Source organism: Schistocerca piceifrons, chromosome 1 (assembly GCF_021461385.2).
Source record: "Schistocerca piceifrons isolate TAMUIC-IGC-003096 chromosome 1, iqSchPice1.1, whole genome shotgun sequence".
NCBI lineage: Eukaryota > Metazoa > Arthropoda > Insecta > Orthoptera > Acrididae > Schistocerca > Schistocerca piceifrons.
Window position 1 is genome coordinate 1,164,855,798 of NC_060138.1, and position 13,071 is coordinate 1,164,868,868.

Below are 13,071 nucleotides of genomic sequence, written 5' to 3' on the forward strand. Positions count from 1 at the left end.
GGAAAGAGAGCAGGGAAAGAATCACGACATTTGGGTCAAAAGATGTCCTGGGCACCATCAGATACAACTCTGGCATATCTTACTTACAAGGAGGACATAATAGATTTTGACACCTTGTCACCAGACTCAGGAAGCCCCTCCAATCTCCTTCACCTCATCACCCAGGCACAAGGACAGAGAAAAATCAAAACCACACAACTGAAATGTCATATGTATCCAAAAATGTGTCAAAGAACCAGACATAAACAAACTCCTATGTCACAACATACCACAAAATATATAAGTAACACATCAAAAGATAATATCCAGATAAGGTGTACAAAATGAAAGAGTGAAAGTATCCATATATCATTAATAATATAAAACCTTGACAGTAGAACATATACAGGCAATATACTATAGACAAACACCTATTTTATATAACACCAAAAATTTATGTAAATATATATTTACATGTCACACAGTAAATGCAAAACAGTTAAGGTAATAAACATAAAGTCAGTAATGAAGGCAAACAACATGTATGTATCCAACGAATGTGTTGAAGAAACAGATATAGACAAACAAGTTTGTTGTAATATACCAACATCCCTGGATGTTCACACACAAGTTGATTCTGATTGCTTTAGATGTTGCTAACATTTTGCTGACTACGTATTGACGTGTAACTCCACATGGTAATATTTTATTTGTTTCTCATTACATACATGAATATTCTTTTTATGCAAAGTATTTTGTACTTGGCTGTTAATGTGATCTTTTTATGCTGCTCTACACTCCTGTGTTTTACTTTTGTGTAATATTTTAGATATCGTATGACACAGATGTTTGCTTGTAGTACCTCCTGGTTTTTAAATTTATTGTGTGACATACAGATTAATATTCTTAGACCTATCACCTGTTCTTAATTCGATTCATTGATGTGTTATATTAATGTTTGCTACACCACATTGTTGGAGTTATTTTATAGTAGTGTCTGAATCTTTACCTGGTCACATAGGTCTGATTTATGACATAGGTATTTGTTTTTACAAGACTACCCCATCACTTGATGGCATTAGCTATATTAGTTTCTGGTTCCTTACATATATTCCATATATTTCTGATATTGTACAAGATAGATATTTGTCTTTAGTATATTCCCTGATGGTGTCCTATTGTAATTTTATCATATGATACAAGGATAGATTCACCCTTAAATTTTGTCCACGTTGTCAGGAAATTACCCATTTGATGTATTACATATATATTTCTTGATATAAATGGCAGTTATTTGTCTGGTTCTTCAACGCATTTGTTGGACACATAAGACACGTTGTTTGCCTTCATTACTGTCTTGATGTTTCCTGCATTCTACATCTACATCTACACGGATACTCTGCAAATCACATTTAAGTGCCTGGCAGAGGGTTCATTGAACCACCTATTATTCCAATCTCGTATAGGCCGCGGAAAGAATGAACACTTACATCTTTCTTTATGAGCTCTGATTTCCCTTATTTTATCTTGGTCATCGTTCCTCCATATGTAGGTCGGTGTCAACAAAATATTTTCGCATTCGGAGGAGAAAGTTGGTGATTAGAATTTCATGAGAAGATTCCATCGCAATGAAAAACGCCTTTCTTTTAATGATGTCCAACCCAAATCCTGTATCATTTCTGCGACACTCTCCCATATTTCGCGATAATACAAAACATGCTTCCTTTCTTTGAACTTTTTCAATGTACTCCGTCAGTCCTATCTGGTAAGGATCCCACACCGCACAGCAGTATTCTAAGAGAGGACAGACAAGCGTATTGTAGGCACTTCCAATTTAAGTTGTTCGTAATTGTAATACCTAGGTATTTAGTTGACTTTACAGCTTTTAGATTAGGCTGATTTATTGTGTAACCGAAGTTTAACGAGTTCCTTTTAGCACACATGTGGATGACCTCACACTTTTCGTTATTTAGGGTCAACTGCCACTTTTTGCACCATTCAGATATCTTTTCTAAATCGTTTTGCAGTTTGTTTTGGTCTTCTGATGACTTTATTAGTCGATAAACGACAGCGTCATCTGCAAACAACCGAAGACATCTGCTCAGATTGTCTCCAGAATCATTAATATAGATAAGGAACAGCAAAGGGCCTATAACACTACCTTGGGGAATGTCAGAAATCACTTCTGTTTTACTCGATGACTTTCCGTCAATTACTACGAACTGTGACCTCTCTGACAGGAAATCACAAATCCAGTCACATAACTGAGACGATATTCCATAAGCGTGCAATTTCACTATGAGCCACTTGTGTGGTACAGTGTCAAAAACCTTCCTGAAATCCAGAAATACGGAATCGATCTGAAATCCCTTGTCAGTAGCACTCAGCACTTCATGTGAATAAAGAGCTAGTTGTGTTTCACAGGAACAATGTTTTCTAAACCCATGTTGACTATGTGTCAATAGACACTTCCTTGTATTTATTGTGTGACATGTAGTTATATATTTATGTACATTTGTGGTATAATACAAAATAGGTGTTTGTTTATAGTATTTTCCCATATATGTTCAGTTGTAACAGTTTTATATTATTACATAATAGATGTATAGATTCGTGTTGTCATCTTGTGCATCGTACATGGAATTATCTTTTGGCATATTATTTATATATTTCTCAGTATGTTGCACTGTAGGTGTTTGTTTGTATTTGGTTCCGTGACACATTTTTGTTTGCATACAACATAACTGTTTTCCCTCATTACAGTCTTGATGTTTTCTACCTCAACATTTTTTTATTAATTTTTGTTTTGACCACTTGTCCTTTATAGGAATCACTGATGATAGTTGACTCTATCCTCTGACTTGTCTCTTGCAAGGACTACTTGTCATATAAGTGCACATTTTTTTGGATTACTTGCTTTCTGATTTCACTGAAAACATCTTTTCATGTATCTATAATACTCTACAGAAATTTCCGTACAATTTTGTAGGTGTACTTCAGGAATCTGAAGTCTATTGTGTCACCTAACTACACACCTATTTACCCATAGACTATCCTCTTAATGATGGTATTTTGCTTGTGTCTATCTCTCATGTTATATTTTAAAACTGTGTGCATCACTGTAATTTGTTATGGTGTGTTATATTAGTTTTACATTTTAGTTTTTCCTAAGTACGAGAAACCTAACGGTATCTCAGATCAGTGTATGTTCCTGACCTCCAATAACTAGATTAGTTTTTACTGTTGTATGACCTTATACTTTTATATGTTTCTCACAGTTAATATTCATAAAATTTCATAACTGCTGTCGTTTTACATTTGAATGGTTCACTAACACTGATGTAGCATCCAGTTCAGTTTGCCGGTTGGCAAATATTTAGTGTAAATTCCCTTGGACATTATTGATTCTCAAATGTTATACTGTCCGTTTACTAGTATGTTTGTTAATCTAAGTATGTAGGTATTGTTGTTTTTTTTACACAGGGCCCTGACGATGGTTTAATCGATCACCAAGACTGGTTGCATAATTAAATTAATTTCAAAAGAAATTGGTGCAGGTGTTTTAAGTTTCATTTCATATTGAACGGCGGAAGTCTTTGTAACCGTTTAACACAAGGATGGACATACGAACACTACTCTGTCTGGATCCATCTGCATGATCGAGCAGATCTCGAAAGGAAACCACTTAGATGACTGTTCAGAAAGGGTAACTGGATGCTTTACAGGCGGTCAGGTGTTTTTGAGCATTGTGACGGTGTCCAGGACTGGGTGGATCACATTATAACTGTGATCCATCATGCTACTCATGCATCCATCCTGAAGTCCATGGTAATATGTAGGAGACAGCCTGTCATCTTGTGAAGTGATGAGTGTCTTTTTGCAATCAGGGACAGGAGGACAGCTATAAGAAGATTCAAATTGGTGCCCTACATAAATGAATATTGCAACCTCCAAATGGTGCGGGCTAAGGTGAGGAGAATAATTCAGGAGAGTAAACATCGGTCTTAGCAAGAGTTCCTGAACTCCGTCAATAGATCCACATCTGCAGTTAAAGTATAGGAAGCCATTAGGAGAATCTCAAGGTGCAACTTCTGACCACCAGTAGCAGCTGTAAGATAGAGTGATGCCTCCTAACATCACCGAGAGACACTACTCAGGCAGTGCCTCAGTTTTATAAGTAATTATCAGGAGACACAAGAGAGTATTAGTTTTGATTTCTATTCCAACAATGTTGAGGAATACAACCAGCCTTTCTCCCTGTAGGAGTTGGATTCTGCTTCTGCTCTTTAATGAAATTCGGATGATAGAAGACTTTTCAAACTCATGGAAAGAATCTATTTTAATCCTGATTTTAAAATTGAGGGGGGATCAGACTAACCCTGGTAGTTATTATAGCATTAGACTCACGAGCTGCATCTGAAAGACACAGGAGAGGTGTGGAAACAGGTGCTTGGAGTGTGTTCTTGAAACCAGGCCACTACTCCCAGTGCAGGCTCAGGTGTCTCTCTGCACTTGATAACCTGACCCTGCTCGAAGCAATAATTCAACAAGGTTTCTTCTGTAAGTGACACTTTACCAGTGTCTTCCTCATTTTGGAAAAGGCCTACAATACTACCTGGAGGCGTAATATCTTGTTGGATCTCTATCAGTGGGACATGGATTTTTACCTACTTTCATACAGTCCTTCCACATGTCATTAGGACAGGGCTCCCAGAGCAGTTTTCAGAATTGTTTGCTGCCATGAAGGCACTGGAGCAGATAATATGGTGTCATGGCAAAAAATTCCTCATATGCTCAGATTCCCACAGGGCCCTTCTTGCTATTGGTCAGATGTTCACAGCAGGTCGTATGGTGCAAGAAGTGCAGACACTCTTCTTTTCTTGCAAAGGCAGGCCAAAGAAATAATTTTCTGCGGGATTCCAGGGCACACAGGGATCCGGGAAAAACAAACTCAATGATGCAGCTCCCAAGGAGGCTTGCTCCCCTGCAGATTCTGCTTGGTGTTCAGTCTCCCTGCAGGCTGTTACCTCATTTTTGCCCAAGAAGACCATGTGTTGGTGTGAAGCTCAGTGACTAGAAGTGAGGAATAATAAGCTATGTTCCATAAAACGTAGAGTGTGATCATGACTTACCTCCTCCTGACCACAATGAGCTGACGACCCTTGCATGGTTTAGTGTGGGACACTGCCCTTTAACACATGTTTTCTCTTATGTTGCAAGGAGCTACCACTGTGTCACAGATGTGGGACACAGCCGTCAATAAGATATATTTTAACTGAGTATGTTTTATTTGATGACCTGGGGGTGAATCTGGATCTCCCACAGGACCTGGCTGCTATTTTAACTGATGATGAAGTGAGCGTAGTTCATGTTTTAAGATTTTGTGTGATGTCTGAAATTCTTCCCAAAATATTGTGTGTGAGGTGTTAATGTGTCACGGGATGTCTCGGTCAACCATTAGTTCTGAGTAGTCATCCAGCCACAGTCACCTGTCCCACCTATCTATACTGGTATTTCGTACTTGAGTTTATCTGGTTATTCTGCCATGTTTCGTCTGACTTCTGTCAGGGGCTTTTCTGATGCTCGCCTTATTGGGGTTGTCTTTCCAATTATTGTGTGTGAATGCAATTTTAGATTCTCACTATTCTCATCTTTATATCATTCGTGTAAGGGCACTAATGACCTTGATGTGTAGTGCCCTCACCTACAATACATCATCATCATCATCATCATCATCAAAGACATGAATGAGTTCTTCCATTGACTCTCAACCATCCCCGCCCCATTACTAGCTGGGTCCCTTTTCATCATTGTTGATGCCACATCCCTATATACCACCAACTCCCAAGCCCATGGCCTTACAAATACTGAATACTGTCCCTCATTCCATATACATCTTAACAAATTACATTAACAATATCATGAGAAGGATGGATTGCTACTCAATGTAAATTTGACACCTCGAGTTGCAGACAGGCACAATGAAAAATCTATTACATATTGAGCTTTCAGCCAAAGCCTTGTTCAGAAAGGAAAACACACACACACACACACACACACACACACACACACACACACACACACAAGCAAGCACACATCAAGCAAACATGAGCACTGTCTGTCCGCACCAACCAGAATGCAACTGTATCATGTCAAACGATTGCAGCAGTCTGGACTGGGGCAGGGAAGGGAGAGGAATAGCGGAGTAATGGTGGTGGGAGAAAAGTCAGCACTGCCCTGGCGGATTGTGCAGGGAGTAGATGGTGGCAGGACAAGGCTGCCAAGTGCAGCATCAGGAGATGCTGAGGTGAGAGGAGGGGGGCAGGGGAGTGGAAAAAAAGAGGAGCAGAGAAAGGTAAAATACCAGCAGACATGTAGGTGGAGAGCGGTGCACAATGGGGTTGAGGGGAAGTGAATTGGGAGAAGGTGATAGGAGAGAGGGGGCGGAAACTGTTGAGTAAAGGTTGTGAGGACAGTAAGTTACTATAAGTTAAGGCTGGGATGTGTTTTAAGGATAAGTCCCATCTGTGCAGTTCAGAAAAGCTGGTGGTGGAGGGGGGATGCAGATGGCCTGCATTATGAAGCAGCCATTGAAATCAAGAATGTTATGTTCAGCTGCATGTTGTGACACAGTGTGGTCCACTTTGCCCTTGGTCACAGTATGGCTGTGGCCATTTATCCTGGTAGACAGCTGGTTGGTAGTCATACCAGCACAAAAAGCTATGCAATGATTGCAGCACAGCTGGTGTATGACATCATTGCTGTCACAGGTGGCCCAGCTTGTGATGGGGTAGGATAAGCCTGTGGCAGGACTGTAATATGATGTGATGGGTGAGTGGATCGGTTCGGTCTTGCACCTTGCCACAGGGATATGATCCCTGTGGCAAGGAGTTGGGGTTGGAAGTGCCACAGGTGTGGCCTAGGACATTGTGGAGGTGTGGTGGGCGAGAGAACACCGCTTTAGAAGGGGTTGGGAGGATCTTAGGCAGGATGTCCCTCATTTCAGGACAGATGATAGATAATCAAAGATCTTTTGAAGGATGTGGTTCAGTTGTTCAAGTCTCGGATGGTATTGGGTGAAGCAGGCGGCACTTCCTTGTAGCTGGTTCATGAGGTGGGAGGATTGAGGGTGTGTAGGGATAAGGGACAGGAAATCTGTTACATATTTACACATAACAACATCATCTTTGAGGAAAATATGTACAAACTAATGTGTGGTATGGCTATGGGCACCTGCATGGCACACTCCTATGCCAACCTGTTTATGGGCCATCTGGAGGAAAATTTCCTAATCACCCAAACTCCTAAACCTCTAGGCTGGTTCAGTTCCATTAATGATATCTTCATGATCTTGACCCAAATTCAAGACATCCTACCCTCATCCCTCCACAGTGTCAACATCTTTTCTCCTATCCACTTCACTTGGTCTTTTCTCAGCTGAATATGCCACCTTCCTGGAAGCTGACCGTCACATATCTGATGACTCCATCAAAACCTCTATCCATATTACACCCACTAACAATCAACAGTATCTCCATTTTAATAGCAACCGTTACTTCTACACTAAAAAGTATTCCCTATATTGTCTCCCCACCGATGGATGGTGCATGGGCAGTGCTGCATAATCATTAGTCAGTATGCTGAATGTCTTAATAAGCCTTCACAGATAGGCATTACACATCTCCCTCCATATCTAATCTGCAGACAGGTTTATTTTGCCATATTCATGTATGCCCCTAATCCTCCAACCTTCCCCAGGAACCTGTGGCAATGGCACACCCCCATCCTTGTTCCATATCATACCAGACTGGAACAGTTGAATGATATCCTTTGACTTCTCATCATCATGTCTGGAAATAAGGAATGTCCTACCCATAATCTTTCCCACCGCCTCATAGTCCAACACATCCTACTCTAGTTCTCTCACAGATCTATCCTACCCTGACAGAGGTAGGGCCACCTATGAAAGCAGTTATATAATGTACCAGCTCTGCTGTAAATTCTGCACAGAATTTTAAATGGGTATGGCCAGCAACCAGATGTCCATCTGAATGAATGGCCACTACCTGACTGTAGCTAAGAGTAGAATTGTCCACCTAATGCAGAACACACTGCCAAGCACATCATGCTCAATTTCAACAGCTGCTTTACAAACCATGCCATATGGATCCTTGTCCCCGACACCATCTTCTCTGAACTACGAAGATGGGAATTGTCCTCACAACATATCCTTTGATCCTCTAATTGTGGTGGTCCTGATCTCCTCTAGCTCCTGCCCTATGCTCACCTTCACTCGTGATCCGTAACCCTCCTGCTGTCTCCCTCCGCCCATACCCTTGTCTCTGAAGTAGCCCTGTTTCTCTTTTCTGTCTCCCCGTTCTCAAACTATTCTTCCATGGCATTGTTCACTGTATGAACTACTGTCACAGCCAGAGTGAGCTCACTGGTGCTGCACCACCAATGTGTGGACCTGTTGTCTCCACTCCCCAGCCATTAGCCACCCTTCTCTAAATCTCCCTCCCACTCCCTTCTTTCTCTCTCTCCTTGCCCCTCACCTTACACAACCACTCGTTACAGTCAAGCACCAGTCCCACAGATAGTGAACAGTAGGGACAATGTACCCATACAGGTGTGTGTGTGTGTGTGTGTGTGTGTGTGTGTGTGTGTGTGTGTGTGTGTGTGTGTGTGTTTGTCCAAAATCGAGCAAAGACCACAGTCTTGTTTACATGTCTATCAACAACTCAGTGCCTCAACTATTCGGTAAGTTGTTATCTTAACTTATTAAATTACTGGTGAGTATAACATCCTGAAAATTTGTTGCAGACATCAGTGACAAGACCAAAACCCACAAAAAATTGTACACGGAAGAAGAAAGAGGAGCACAGCAAACTAGTAGGAAGAGTGTCAGAGAAGAATCATGTGCATACTCCTTTCAATATGGACAATGTCACAACAGTAATTGAAACAATATCTTCAGCTAAAAGTGAGGTAATTGTTGCTTGTCTGGTTACTTCTCACTAAAACTAAAAGTGTTGATTATATCAAGCATCAGATGCAATTGTCTGACTTTGTCCCATCAACATTCAGTCTTCTTCCATGCAGCTGTTCCTAAACAGAACAATCACACATACACATAGGCAGTGCCTGTACTACTGTGAGACCTATCTGGCAGACCCACATCATGGTGTGCCAGTTGTAGCGAACATAAGTCAAAGTGCATTACCTGTGAGCTGGCACTGGATAAACTTTGTTCACCTCAATACTTACTGTTTCTTCATCTCTGGAAACGGCTATGCCAAATAGAAGTCAAATCCCCGTGAACAGCGGACCTTGACGTAGTGGGTGTGGCTTGTGTGTGTCTACAAAAAAGACTGTAGTAGTACTGTAGATGCAACCACATCAGAGTGGTATCTTCCTAGAGGCCAGACTAACATGGTTTTTGAAGAAGGACACCAGTCTTTTCAGTAACTACTGGCACAAGAGTCTGTTGGGGACTACCCATGAGGATGTTGTCACTGGGAAAAACAAATTTCACATTCTATGCCTCGGAGCATAGAATATTAATCTTGTTGGAGGGTTACAGCGCTTGAAAAGAGAAATGAATAGCTTGAAGATTAGATATCGTAGGATTACTAACATGTAGTGGCTGCTAGAACAGCATTTCTGATCTGATGAGTACAGGACTATCAACAAATAATAAATTAGGAATAATGCTGAAGTAAGTGCAAAAAAGAATAAGAAAACAGGAATGCAGGTAAAACTACTACAAAGATCAAAACACTGTGTTTACACTGCACACAGGGACGGGCAGGTATGAAATGTACTAGACTGGCCCATGGCTAGCCGGCACAAGCTGCCATCCAAGGTGTTTGTCACTGTGCGCCCGGCAAGGAAGAGGGAAACGAGAGAAGGGAATCAACTTCATTGATTTTCATGTTTAAAAAATTCTTTATGGTATGTAGGAGTGTGTCACATTGTTTTATGAAGTTATCTTTTCCTTAAAAGCTTTACTTTCCTTCGAAAAAAGAAAACACCTATTTTTCATTTCGCATGATTTTTTGGTTCTGTAATGTTTCTAATTCAATTTTGAAGGATGTATACAGTCAAAAAATCTAAAGTATCGACATTGTAGTGTAGCATCTTAGCTTCTTAATTAATCATTTATCTTTCCATAATTTGTAACTGACATTGTAAAATGATGTTATTTATCAAGCACATTCACTTGATTTACAAATATTGTATTGAAAAGTCTTGTAACATGTTTCAACCATACATTACTGTGAGGGAAATATAGCTGAAAGTACAAAAGAATTTTTTGAAATGGTAGCAGCACCAGTCTCTGGTTCCTTTAACAATTAAATGCGAGTTATTGAGTAGCGTAAATGCCGCAATCGCAAAATGACAGATTTCAGGTTGAACATAGTGTCAAACTCTGCAGAATTGAAAACCAAATTACTTGCAATCAATGCAGATACAGTATCAGATGCTCATGTCATTTCAGTTATCCATGTTCAGAAATATCCATATATACACCAATTTTTCCCTTGGTGCCAACCAATTACACTGGACAATCATCTGCCATGGTTTTACAATAGGTCACACTTTACATCAGGGCTGGCCAAGGTGTGCCAAACTTCTTGCGTGCAGCATGTGTCGGCCATGGGCGGCAGGCTGAGGCCAGGCCTGTTACTTGGTTTTGCTCAGTACTCCTTGGAAGTACCTAGAACACTGTGACATTTGATTTAACATTGTGGTGCAGCATTTTGTGCTCGGCACAACTCACTGAATTCGACAGAATCATCTATCAACGCTGTTTACCCTTCACTGTTCGCTCACAGCATGAAGGATGTTCACAGGTCCAGTGGCTGTTTGCACAAAAAACGGCAGTCTAGTGGTCTGTTGTCACAATCCTTTAAAATGAATGGGAATGATGGAAGAAAGGGTTGAGAATTCTCAGGTCACATAAGCGACGGGTACTGCTTATTTGCTATGAAAAAACATTGTAGTACCATGCAGAAAGAGTTTATAAACTTTCAGTTAACAGTGAAAGAGCAAAAAATTACAATTATTGATGGACAGGATTCATTGTTCTGTATGTCAAGTAGCACTTTGTGCTAATTTTGAAGGCGTGGCGCACATAGAGATATTGGTGGTATGAATAGTAAAATTTCTGAAGTCGCACGCGTTAATCCATTTCCATTTGCAACAGTTTTCACTGGAAAAGAAGAGTGAGTGTGGAGACTTCATCTATTACTGCAAAGTATTGTGCTTAAGTCAAGGGGCACATCTCCAGATTTTTCGATTTAAATCTCGCTATTGTTGAATCTATGATGGAAAAAGGAGTGCAGGAACAAAAATTAGAACAAACGAAATGGATTACAGACTTCACATTTTAAGTGGACTTGACTGCACATTGCCCGCAGTGCGGCTTTCCAGGCTAATGTCTTTCTGATTTGATGGGCATACCCTTAAAAAGAAAATCGCATTGTAGAAGGGACACATTCTGACAAAAACAATCCAGTTCCCTAAGCGCACTGGCATTAAAAATAGAGCAGTGAATAATTAATTGTGGCATTGCAAGAAGTACAATGATATTCTTATAAAGTTTTTGACGACCTGTCAAGCTTACATCTGTTTTCAAGCTGTTTTTGAGACCATTTGTGTTTCAGTTGAAAGTGCCCCTGTGCATGTGCAGATGTAACTCATTGACTTGCAGGGTAATACTAGTTTTAATTACAAATCTTTTACTTTAAAACTGTCCAGTACATCTGCATTGCTTTTCTTAGGTAGATTTTCCAAGTATCTATAAGGGGTTGCAAAAGTGCTACAATAGTCTAGTCAACAAATTTGTGTGGAAGACCTTTTTTCAATTATGAAACTAAATAAGTCAATTATGTGGCAACCTCAGAGCAAAACTTTGTGAAATTGTTTGTGTCTATACATATGCTGATAGTTTGTCTCATATAAAACTTATGTTATGTTGTCAGTATGCTACAAATAATTAATTAATACTGAAAACCTGTTTTGATTGTGATCTGTGTTGTTGAAAAATGTGAAATGTAAGACCAAGTAATATAGAGTAAGGATGTACTGCCATTTAAATGCAATGTGTTTACTGTTTTCCCCTCTTTATGCTCAGACAGTCTGGCATGGTACTGGGGTAGTGTGAAGTGAGGCTGAGTGCTTTGGCACTCGGTGCTGGGCATGGCCCGTGAGCTGAAATCTTGGCCATCTCTGCTTTACATTATTAAAGGCAAGCAATTATTTGTTGTCCACGTGCTATAATTAGTAGATGGTACATTGCATATTTGGAATTAGAAGAGAAGAATAAATTAATCTTAAGATGATGCTTTGCTGTGGATGGACTACAATAAAAGCTTGCAACATTCCACTTAATTGCTTTCTAGTTGGAGCTTAGAAACAGCAGATGCCAAAGAATAGAAATACATGTCAAATCTTTCTACTTCTAAGGTGATTAATACATAACATGTTCCGTTTTGGAATCTACATCTACATCTACGTCCATACTCCGCAAGCCACCTGACGGTGTGTGGCGGAGGGTACCTTCAGTACCTCTATCGGTTCTCCCTTCTATTCCAGTCTCGTATTGTTCGTGGAAAGAAGGACTGTCGGTATGCCTCTGTGTGGGCTCTAATCTCTCTGGTTTTATCCTCATGGTCTCTTCGCGAGATATACGTAGGAGGGAGCAATATACTGCTTGACTCTTCGGTGAAGGTATGTTCTCGAAACTTCAATAAAAGCCCGTACCGAGCTACTGAGCGTCTCTCCTGCAGAGTCTTCCACTGGAGTTTATCTATCATCTCCGTAACGCTTTCGCGATTACTAAATGATCCTGTAACGAAGCGCGCTGCTCTCCGTTGGATCTTCTCTATCTCTTCTATCAACCCTATCTGGTACGGATCCCACACTGCTGAGCAGTATTCAAGCAGTGGGCGAACAAGCGTACTGTAACCTACTTCCTTTGTTTTCGGATTGCATTTCCTTAGGATTCTTCCAATGAATCTCAGTCTGGCATCTGCTTTACCGACGATCAACATTATATGATCATTCCATTTTAAATCACTCCTAATG

General features: G+C 40.4%; 1 protein-coding gene across 8 annotated transcripts in view; it reads left to right on the forward strand.

Annotated features, from left to right (window-relative positions):
* Window positions 1-13,071, forward strand: part of LOC124781255 — a 186,948-nt gene that overhangs the window by 53,996 nt on the left and 119,881 nt on the right. For 7 of the 8 annotated variants that reach the window (XR_007015951.1, XM_047253846.1, XM_047253845.1 and 4 more), the window contains one exon: window positions 8,803-8,967. The exons of the other annotated variant lie outside the window; for it this stretch is intronic. Coding sequence is in view for 6 of the 7 variants with exons in the window: in XM_047253846.1 (XP_047109802.1) it covers window positions 8,803-8,967 (165 nt within the window). In the remaining variant the exon portion in view is untranslated. The remainder of the gene's footprint in view (window positions 1-8,802; window positions 8,968-13,071) is intronic. 8 annotated transcript variants of the gene reach the window in all.